At 35.4% G+C, this 11198-nt stretch overlaps 1 protein-coding gene across 2 annotated transcripts; it reads left to right on the top strand.

Moving 5' to 3' along the window:
* The first annotated feature begins 262 nt into the window (after positions 1 to 262).
* On the top strand, positions 263 to 10908 carry LOC131539405 (ribosome biogenesis protein BOP1 homolog). Of its 2 annotated transcripts, XR_009270845.1 has the most exons (5): positions 263 to 782; positions 5696 to 7058; positions 8878 to 9598; positions 9870 to 9943; positions 10058 to 10908. XR_009270845.1 is itself a non-coding variant. In XM_058773981.1 (2 exons), the coding sequence occupies exons 1-2, from the start codon at positions 745 to 747 to the stop codon at positions 6720 to 6722; spliced, it is 1065 nt and encodes a 354-aa protein (XP_058629964.1). In that variant the 5' UTR covers positions 263 to 744; the 3' UTR covers positions 6723 to 7914. The 2 variants fall into 2 exon arrangements, 1 of the variants encoding a protein (XP_058629964.1); XM_058773981.1 differs by lacking the exons at positions 8878 to 9598; positions 9870 to 9943; positions 10058 to 10908 and having other exon boundaries at positions 5696 to 7914.
* The last annotated feature ends 290 nt before the right edge of the window (positions 10909 to 11198 follow it).

The raw sequence follows: 11198 nt of genomic DNA, 5'->3' as shown, positions 1-11198 counted from the left end.
ACTTTCATGCACACAACCTCATAAGAGTAAACACAGAACTTTAAAATATAACACATTTGCATGCTTTGTGAGTCAACAACAAAACTATTGCTGATGATATTTATAATGGTCCTCAAACATGTTCTATTTTAATCGGTTTTACAGTTTTAAGGCGGTTTGTAGGAGCTGTAGTACCGGCAGAACAGCATTGTGAGGTGTTCTGGAAACATTAATGGAGCTGTTATAAATAGAAAGCATGCAGGACTCATGGGACATATACACAAGTGTGTGTGCAATGGTAGAGAAATTACATACAGTACATTGATTGTATTTTTATCAAAATCTGCTATCTAAAAGAGCATTAGTGTTGAATAAGCTTTAGTTTAAACTTTTCTCGATAGATTAAACTCATCATTCAACAACAACATTAGATGATCAATATTGTAACACTAGATTGATCAAAATGTTAGATTTCTGAATACACCAGTTGAATTTGATCAGTAAGAATGAGCACCATCACAACGAGCATATAATTTTAACCCCTCACACAATCTAATCTGCAGTGGGTGTGTGAGATTTGTGCATTCTTGAAGGTGTGGTTAAATTATCAGCTTATATAAAGCCATTCTTTTAACAAGGAGGAAGAAGAACTGAAGAAAACTGGTGTGAACATCAAAGGTACATGTGTTTTCAAAATACATTATTGTAATGTCAAACAACAATTTGTGTTTTTATGCAATGCTCCTGTATTAGTGAATTTCATAAATGTATTTTATTTCCTCGAGGGATCCAAAGGCAGTTAGGTAAGTTTACACATGATTGTTATGCATTGCTTTTAACATTGTTTTGATCTTGTAGCTTTTTTAAATTTAAACAAACATTGAACATATTTAATCATAAATCAATCATTGCAATGTTGTGTTTTTTTTTGTTTGTTTTTGTTCTATAGACGGTTTCATCGGGCGCACGCGCCTGGACCTAAGTTAACTTCCGGTCTGTGTTTGTTTATCGGTCTTGTTAGTGGCGCCGGCTACAAACACAGTTAAAGTTAAAGTGATGAGTAATGAAGTTGGGCTCAGGTTGTTGTGCTGTGGGATGTTTCACATACATTTATTTATTTGTGGCGATCTGCCACGATATCAAAACTGACCGATTTTCTTGCTTCGTTGAATAAACGAGCACGTAATGCACATTTAAAAATCAAAACGATTTTCATTCCAATTTTCATTTCATCTAGCAAGTTATATGCCTGATAAAGCAGTGTTTGTAAGCTCAGCGCTGCTTTGTGTAACATACAGCCCAACAGCCGTTTACGGGGAAACCTCTAGTTCTCCCGCTTTAAAGCGCCTCCTGCTGGCAGAGAATGAATTTTCATTTTTAATAAATCTGTCCAAATAGTTATTTCTGCATCTCAGTCCGTCTGATTTACTCAACAAACATATTTTGCTTGTTATCAAAACATAATCTACTCTAGAGGGACTTAGCTGTTGTTACTGATTGTATTTGGATGTCTACCGGAAGTTAAGTTAGGGCCACAAAAGCACGCATGCGCAGTAACGTTTGTTTGTTGTTGCCGTTGAAACCGTCTATATATAATAGTGATCATAAAAAGGTTTGTGTTCGATATTGTTCAGTACCTCCAGGTCAGTATAGGTGTCACTTTCAGCCTCTTAGTGGTCACATTAAGTAAATTACACTGTTAAAAATTGCTGTAAAAAAACTGCCAAATTTTAAACAACTCAACAAACAGCTTTACCAGCTTCACTCATTACTAATCATACTGACTTTATTTCTGTCAGAGAGCTACAGAAGATCTTATGGAGAATGAACAGAGGTTTAGATGATGATGTTTTATTGTTTCGTTTGACGTTACCATTGTGGAGATCAGTGTTTGCTTTAGTTGGGCTCCTAACCCTTTACTTTTTAACATTAGTTTTTGTTTGTTTTCTGTAGTTATGTATATATTAAGTCTAATGTACAGAACTCATTCGGAGTCTAATTATATGAGTGTTGTTTTATATTTTTTGATTTTCCCAGTGATTCCACAGCATGAGATCAATCAGTGTTATGACAACCAGAAAATAAGAAGGATTTAAAAACAGTTTGGGTTTAAAACATTTTGAACTACCATGTCATTTACACTCAAAGAGAGACATCAAGAATCAGCATATGAATCTCAACAAAGGTGACAATCAAAAGCTTCATGCTGCAATGCATGCTCGGCACCAGCACAGGCCAAAACTCACCCATGACTCCCAGCATGCATTGCAGCATGAATAAATTGGTAACACTTTATTTTAGGGCCTCTTAATTAGTTGCTTATTAGCATGCATATTACTAGAATATTAGTGTCACAGGTCATGGTTGTAGATAAAGGCAAAGATGAGGGAGTGAACATAAAGGGGTTTTAATCTGCATCAACTCACGCAGACCATACAAAATAACATTAAACCGAGACAAAGATTGGACAGAAACTGAAATCTTATAAAGACAGGGAAACCAAAGGAGCAAATGAAATGATTAATAAACACAGGTGATCAGAATGAATGATGATTAACTAATAACGAGGACAGGAACTAAACCAAATATGGGCAACCAGGAAACTTAACAGGAACATACATGTGACAGTTAGCCATTTATTAGTAGTAATTAAGCACATGTTAATGCCTTATTCTACATGACCTTATCCTACGCTCCTAATCCAACCCAATACCTAAACTTAACAACTACCTTACTAACTATTAATATGCAGCAAATTAGGAATTTATTGAGGGAAAAGTCGTAGTTAATAGTGAATAAGTGTTCCCTATTCTAAAGTGTTAGCAATAAATTATGCTGCTGAATTGTCCTCTTATTTTCTTGAATTCTTACTATGTGCTTCTATTTTTGCTTTTGTTTTTGTGTTGAGTTTTAGTAGCGTGTTTTGTGATGTTCAGAATTGATCTGTTTATTTATTTTGTGGAGTGTCACAATTGTTGAGATTCATACACCGATTCTTGATGTGTTTATTATTATTATTATTTTTAAATGAGTGATGTGTTTTAACGGTCTGTCATACCTGATTGCTCAGCAGTGCTTGTTCTTTTGCTCTAGTATCAATATTCAGCATTGATGGGAAACCAAGGCTTTCTGAATCGTTTGAGGCTTTCATCAAATTGTGCCAAAAAAAGGTTCATTACTCGAAGCTTTTAACACAATGCGCATTAGCGACATCTGGTGGTCAGACTTTTGTTGTATCTAACAAATCAAAATGGAGCAGAGGCTAGACGGATTGAAAAATCACGTGATCAAACAAAGCTTTGGAAGTCCACCACATACAAGATTGGAATCTAACTGGGATCAATACAGTTCTAACTAATCTGATATAATCTCATCCAAATTAATTTGTGCCAATGAGACCAGAACTCGTATCGTCTAGCCTGGCCAATTTTTTTAAACCAGCTGTCCTGACCTTCCAATACTGTATGACGTTCGAAGCTTCAAACATCAATCACATGGTGTTGTCGTTTTGGTACAAGCATGGGCACAGTGTGTGATGCAATAGTGCTTTGAAAACTGCGTCGGAGCATCAGAGCCGTGGTATCAACTGTCCCATCACTAATGTTCAGTAAAAGAACAGACACTGGATAAAATCAGTGAATCCGGAGTAAGAGAATGACTGTTCTTATCAATCTGTAAACAACAATAACAGATTATTTTTCTTTAACTTTTCTTTGAATGCTGTAGCAATGTGTTTTTGAAACATGTTTGTTATGGTAAAAAAAAAAAAAAAAAAGTTAAAAAGTCAAGGTTCAATAGCCCAACTAAAGTAAACACTGATCTCAATCATGGTAGTGAAAAAAAAAAAAAATCTAAACCTCTGTAACTCTCAATAAGATCTGTAGACGTCTGACAGCAATAAAGTCAGTCTGGTAATAAGTGAAGCTGGTAATGCTGTTTTAGGAGTCTTTTATTTCAGTTGATTTCATCTAAGGCTGTGGCTGAAGTTAGTTGTAGTTCTTGTATTTCTCTTTCATTCAGTGATTCTGTTTGATAACAGCAGCTGTTCATCACTAATGCACAATCATCACTTAATTAAAATCGCAAAATTATCTCATTAACTTCAGCACTGCTTCGGTGTTACTCTAACACTCTGTAGTGTGGACAAATTTAAGTGTTCATTTAAAACTGAGGATTTTTCTGTGGTGTTTAAATGGTTAAAGATGTAAGATGAAAAAAAACCAGCATGAAACATAATTAAACAGTAGCATAATGTAATTAATTTACGGCAGCAAACCGTAGAAAAACATCAACATGCTGGCAACCAGAGGTACCAGTAGATTACCGTTAATTCAAGGAAAATACAGTAATATACTGTAAAACATAACAGTCAGATTTACCAAAGAAAACAAGTTAATTTCACTAAAATAGTAGTAAATGTGCGTAGAAAAAAGGTTATGCAAAGTCATTAAGTGATAAGGAGAGTATATTTTACTCTGATCTGCATTAATGTGTTTTTGCACAAGAGAGATCTGTTAGTTTAATTTATTTTAGTGGGTCACCATTGTGCTGGAGAGTAGAGTCTGTGCTTCAGTCAATGATGAGCAACAAGCACTGCTGCTTTATTTAAAAGGCAGTAACTGTGCAGTTGATAATGCAATGACAGTCTCTTTACTAAGCACTTTAGTACATAAATGTGTGCTATGCTAGTTAATGACAGTCTACAAAGATTTGAGTAAAAGTCATGTTTTGGTTGGTTTTCTTAATTACACTTTAAGTGTTTGTGGCTTTATAGTAAGAAATATTTCTTCTTGGTGGACTCAAATGAAATAAGTTCTCTGTACAAACACCAGATAAACAATAGCTTTTTTAAATTCGAATGGTTTGAAGCAATCGGTTCCCAAAATAAAATGAGTTACCACGTGGTATAATAACAGTAATATACTGTAAAAATGAAGAGCTGTAAATTAACGGTAGAGAGCTGTAAATTAACAGTACAATGCTGGCAACCACAGCTGCCAGTAGATTACCGTTATTTTACAATATAATTTTTTACAGTGAAAAATATTGATACATATTGATAGACTGCTAATGAAATCCAGTCCCTAAAAATGACAATAATGTACATCAAACTTCTTATCAACTTAACTATCTTAATAAAACTAAATAAAACTTAGTAATAGTTAATACAACTTAACTATCTTAATAAAACTAAAAACTTAGTAATAGTTAATACAACTTAACTATCTTAATAAAACTCAAACTATCTTAATAAATGTACAGTTTTAAGTCTGATCTGTATTAATGGCAGAACAGCATTGTGAGGTGCTCTGGAGACCTTCATGACAAATTCTTCTCATGCCACAACTTTATGACTCTATTCATGGTCACGTTAGGTGAATAATTCCATTTACAGTGAAATACTGTATAATCATTTTTGAAAGCAACATTTCTACATGGCCTTAAACAGTCACTCATTTAACATCAGCATTTAGGGGAAAGACTAAGTTGGGGAAAAATCATTTTGCAAATTGCACTGACTAGGAAAGCAAATATTTTAAATCACAGCTTCATTCGTTTTTCACTATATTAACTAACTTGGTCTAATTAGGTGGGTGTTTCAGACATCACTAATTAAATTTAATTAATTAAATATGAATAACTATGAATGTGTTAAATCACACATCACCGCTATTACTTAATGTTTGTGTGTGTGTGTGTGTGTGTGTGTGTACAGTACCTCACAAACAACTAAGAAAATCTACCTCATGATGACATCAAAAAATCTTGTCATTAAAGTTCTCTCCTGGAACATTAATGGTCTGAAAGCAAAATATAATGATGAGGGGAAAGCAAGAGTACTATCTAAAACATTTGCCAAATATGACATTGTGCTTCTGCAAGAGACTCACATGGGTCCAAAGAATGATGTGAAAGGCAATGAAGCAATGGAGAATGAGGATGAGGAGGAAGAGGAGGATGAGGAGGAAGAGGAGGATGAGGAGGACGATGATGATGAGGAGGACGAGGACGAGGACGAGGAGGAGGATGAGGACGAGGAGGAGGAGACGGATGATGAGGAGGAGGAGACGGATGATGAGGATGAGAAAAAGAAAATAGTCATTCTTAAAAATCAGCCAGCAATCCAGGACAATCCAGACATCCAGGAAAAAATTTGGTATATGACAAATTTCTGTTCAAGACGCAGAGGTGTTGCCATCATTATCAATAAAAAACACAAATATTTGCAAGGTTCTTGTAAGGACGGAGATTATGCTTGGGTTTATGTTGAGATTGAAGGTCAGATGTACACATTTATGAGTGTTTATTACCATCCCACTGAAACAGCTGATCCCATGGACAATCTGTCCAGTTTACTAACAGATAGGTCAGAAGCTTTTCAAAAAATACTTGTAATTGGTGGAGACTTCAACACAACACTTAATCGTAAATGGGATCTGAAGGGGAAAAACAAAAATCATAGTAAACAAAGAAAAAGACTGCAGGAGTTCATGAGTAAAGTGAAGCTCTCAGATGTCTGGAGAGAAAAGCATCCACGGATGCGTAGATACACACACGTATCCAAGAAATCAGAGTCCAGATTAGACTATGTTTTCATCTCAAAGAAGGATTTGGGTTATGTGCACAGTTGTAAAATAGATCAGACTAAAACTCTAAAACTATCTGACCATTCCCCAGTGGCCCTTACACTCAAAGTTGATGTTGATGTTGAAAATTTGTCCAAAGACTTTCAAAGATTATAAACGTTAAGTTTATTATTACGTCCCAGGATTTGTAGAAGTGGGGGTGTCTTTTGTGCATGTGCTTTGTTTGTTCTGTTTTGCTTTTTTTTTCCCTCTCTCTCTCTCTCTTTCTCTCCTTCTCTCTCAAACGTTGATAAGGACTAACAGGTGGAGTTCAATTAGTTGATGATTCTGTTGATGACTGCACTCTTCTGATTGGTCCGCTAGAGGAAATATTTGGAGTTAAAAGGCAGAGCTGAGATGTCTGGATTGTGGATGCTAGGAGCAAGAATCCTTTCTGCTGGTTGTGGTTTCTTTTGACTACATTTTTTCTCCTGTTTAAGGATGGCAAGGGAGGTAGTGTAATTTTGTGCTTTTTTTTATTTAAATTGTTAGATTAGAGATTACTTTTCGGAGTTAGTATGTTCTGTTTATTATGTTGGCTTTGTTTGATCCCTCCTGAAGTTCTGTTTGCTTCCTTGTGTTCAATAAATTATTTGTACATAAATACTTGAATGTCAATAAGCAAAGGCATTTTAGTAGATTGACAATATTTAGGTAAGCTACAGCTTCTACTTTCACATTAATTTGAGAGCCAATATCATTGAAAAGTGTCTGCTAATGAACAAATGTAAATGTGTTTGAATTGTTCAGTACTCTTAGGTCAAGTTTGTTTTGCTGTAATTTTTCATTTTATAAAACCATTTACACAGCAATAAATAAAAGGCTATTGTAACCATCTGTATAGCCAACATTTATTTTGTGCCATGATACAAAGACAGGTGCTGTGGTTGAACCAAGTTAAATAAAAATAAAATACTGGTGGTCTTGTAATATCAAATCAGAGGTAATCAATCGGTCAGTCAATGGACCACAATTTTTGGGCCACTTGGGAATCAGGGAATGACCCAGTTGTCAGTGAGAGACACTGGTGTGAATAGGTTGAATAGGTACTGTAGAGCTTTTAGGCATCTACAGAAAAGGTCTGATTACACTTACACATGCACCATGCGAGAGAGAGACAGACATAATTTGGATGACATGTGCTCAATGACCAGGTTCAAGAAGATCTCAGATGAACCCTGTTCCCATGAATTTAGTATCTATAGCATCCAGATATATAAAACTGATATCGCTAAACAAAATAGACATTTCAGATAAATCCCGCAGTCAATGCTCCCCCCCCCAATTATTTTTGATATAATTCTTATTAATATTTATATATTTTTAAAGTGTCATTAAATCCTAAAATATTTTATTATATATATTTTTTTTAATAATCGAATAACCAGAAACATACAAAGCAGAATTCCAGTAAAAGAGATTCATTTGAAAGGTAAAATTATTCTATTATATACAGGCATATGAACTTATATAGAGTTGTGGTCAGAATTATTGGTACCCTTGGTAAATATGATTAAATAAAGCTGTGAAAAAAAAGAAAGAAAATAAAACTGATCATTCACTAATTAAAAAAAATAAAATTAAAAAATAAATTAATTAAATAAAATTAAAAACAAGTGAAAGTGGGGGTTGGGGGGGGAAATCACATTATGAAATAAACAGTAAATCTTTTTCTCTATTAAACAATGGCTACAGTTATTGGTATCTCTACGAATTCTTATTATAAGGTTAGATTCAACTTTACAATGTCTATAAAAAGTCTTCTTACCCCTTCATTTTTTTTTTCACAGTTTGTAATGTTGCTGCTTTATGTTATACTGCTTTAAATTACTTTTCCCACATCAATCTACATTCTATACACCATAATGGCAAAGCAAAAAAACTTTGTGGTTTTTAACATCTTTGCAAATTTATTAAAAATAAAAAAACTTAAATCATTCTATTGCATAAGTAATCATACCCTTATCTGGGACAGTTGAAATTTAGCTCAGGAGCATTCATATTGCTTGTGTATGTTACTACACTTCAAGTGAAGGTAATCTGTGGCAAATTCAGTTGAATGGGTATGATTTGGAAAGGTACACACATCTTATTAAAAGGTCTAACAGCTGATAATGCATATCAGAGCAAAAACCAAGCCCTGAGGTCAAACAAACTGCCTGTATAGCTCAGAGACAGGATTGCGTCAAACCACACATCTGGGGAAGAGTTCAGAAAAAAAAAATTACGCTGCATTGAAGTTTCACAGAAGTTTCTCTGTTACCCTTAATAGAAGAAGTTTGGAACAACCAGGACTCTTCCTAGAGCTGGCCTCCTGGCCAAACTGAGCAACTGATGGAGAAGGGCTTTGGTTAGTGTGGTGACCAAGAACCTGATGGTCACTCTAGTTGAGCTCCATGATCATATGTGGAGACAGGAGAAATCTACAGAAGGACAAACATCATTGCAACACTCCACCGATCTGGGCTTTATGGCGGTGTGGCCAAACTCAATCCTCTCCTCAGTGAAGACACATGAAAACACACTTGGAATTTGCAAAAAAGCACCTAAAGGACCCTCAGACTGTGAGAAACAAGATTCTCTGGTCTGATGAACCTCAATTCTAAGCATCATGTTTGAAGGAAACCAGGCACTGCTCATCACCTGCAGAGTACCATCCCAAAAGTAAAGTGTGCTGGTATCAGTCTCATGCTGTGGGGCTGTTTTTCAGCGGCAGGACTTGAGGGACTCGGAGTAGAGGAAAAGCTTAATGCACCAAAAAATTGAGATAGCCTCAATGAAAACCCAGTCCAGAACATTCAGAACCTCAGACTGGGCAGAAGGTTTTACTTCCAACAGGTCATCCTGGTTTCACACCGGTGCTCATGTGTAGCTGGGACTGCTGTGTGCAACCACATTGTTGCATTGCTCTTGCAAACAGCACATTATTCAGAGCTTAATGTGCAGGTTGTGTCCCCTGTCCACTCCTGCACTGAGACAAGCCCAGAACAGCTGTGAGTGTTGAGACGCGACTCCTGTCATTAGTTATAGTAACATATAGACAATATTGGAAGTATGTTTTGTCAGTGCCACATTTCTACTTGTAATGATCAGGAACCTTATAAGGATGTAAATGTATTATTAAATGCAATTTGTTTGCCCTCATTTTGACATAGGCAGTCATAGGTAATATGTTACTTTGCCTGAGTAGTTAGTTTTTTTGTGTTATTTCTTTTTAATTTTCTTGTCTCTTATATTTTATATATTGCGTTTTCTTCCCATCAGGGAGTAAAACCTGGGCCAATAAACAAGAAGGTCATCACCAGACCAAGACTCACCCGGCTGGAAGGAGGAATCAGGTGAGTCAATTAAGGCTGCCCCATACTAAAAAAAAAATCTTATCAGATTTTTAAATTGTGAGAGACTACAAAAATGGCAATAAAAATCATAATTTAACTGTTTTGTTCCTATAGTGTGTGGAGTAGAGGTCTTCACAGGTCCAAATATTCTTACCCGAACACGAAGAGACCCGTAAATGTGCTGCATGGAACCAACCCGGACACATATTTCATTTGAAACTGGGACCCCAACCCGTGCAGACCCGAGAAATGCCTTAAATCAGGGGTGTCAAACTCAGTTCCTGGAGGGCCGCAACCCTGCAGAGTTTAGTTCCAACCCTGCTCTGACACACAAACTATGCAGTTTTCAAATAAGCCTAAATGACTTGATTATCTGGATCAGGTGTGTTTAATTAGGGTTGCATCTAAACTTTGAAGGGCTCCGGCCCTCCAGGAAATGAGTTTGACACCCCTGCCTTAAATGTTCTACACGGACCCGACCATTATTCGAAAGTTGGACCCAAACCCAGCTGGGGAGACACAGCAAACTGCTATTAACAAGTCAATAAACAAGTTCGGGGAAAAAAAACTACTGTTTGTCCCTGACTGCGATTTTTTTTTTTATTATTATTAATTTTTTTTAAATTAATTAATTTTTATTTAGTAAATTTTTTTATTTCACATCACTCATGAAGGAATCCATGATCACTGTCCGCTTGCAATACTAACATTAACTCCGCCCACCCTCTGCTTCTGGCAGCTGAAGTCGCGCGGTTTTTTCTTTTCTTCCCCTTATTTCCCGCTCACACTTTTCTCATCCTAATTTTGCAAGTTACAAAACACATGCAAAGTGCTGATTGACACTGATCACTGCCTGGTTACCAGTATTATTCAAAATATTTTATTTTGTGTCCAACTGAAGAAAGAAACTCATGCAGGTTTGGAACAACTTCAAGGTGAGTAAATGATTTGGGGGGAGAGACATTTTTGAGTAAACTAACCCTTTAAGTTGGTTTCTTGACCATTTTTATATTTAATATTTTTTAAATACTTTTTTGTTAGCTCTTATGTGTTAAAATTAAATGTTTCATTTTTAATTTCTTTTTAAAAAACTACTTTTTTCAAAAGTAACAAGAATTGTGGTGTATATAATACAATGAACAAAGAGAAAATGATTTCCACATTTATTTTAATGATAAAATAAACATTTCAAATAAAAAAAAAAATTCTCACTGTAAATTTTCTATTTTCATTCACTCTAAATATAAGATACATA

Source organism: Onychostoma macrolepis, chromosome 04 (genome assembly GCF_012432095.1).
Source record: "Onychostoma macrolepis isolate SWU-2019 chromosome 04, ASM1243209v1, whole genome shotgun sequence".
Lineage (NCBI taxonomy): Eukaryota > Metazoa > Chordata > Actinopteri > Cypriniformes > Cyprinidae > Onychostoma > Onychostoma macrolepis.
Note: the sequence above shows the minus strand (reverse complement) of the source record. Positions and strands in the feature narration are given on the sequence as shown.

What these genes read in the sequence shown, in the direction of transcription:
- LOC131539405 (XM_058773981.1), top strand. Translation starts at nt 745, where the DNA reads ATGTATTTTATTTCCTCGAGGGATCCAAAGGCAGTTAG. An exon ending in AGGGATCCAAAGGCAGTTAG is followed by an intron (nt 783 to 5,695) that starts GTAAGTTTACAC and finishes GTGTGTGTACAG; the next exon opens with TACCTCACAAACAACTAAGA.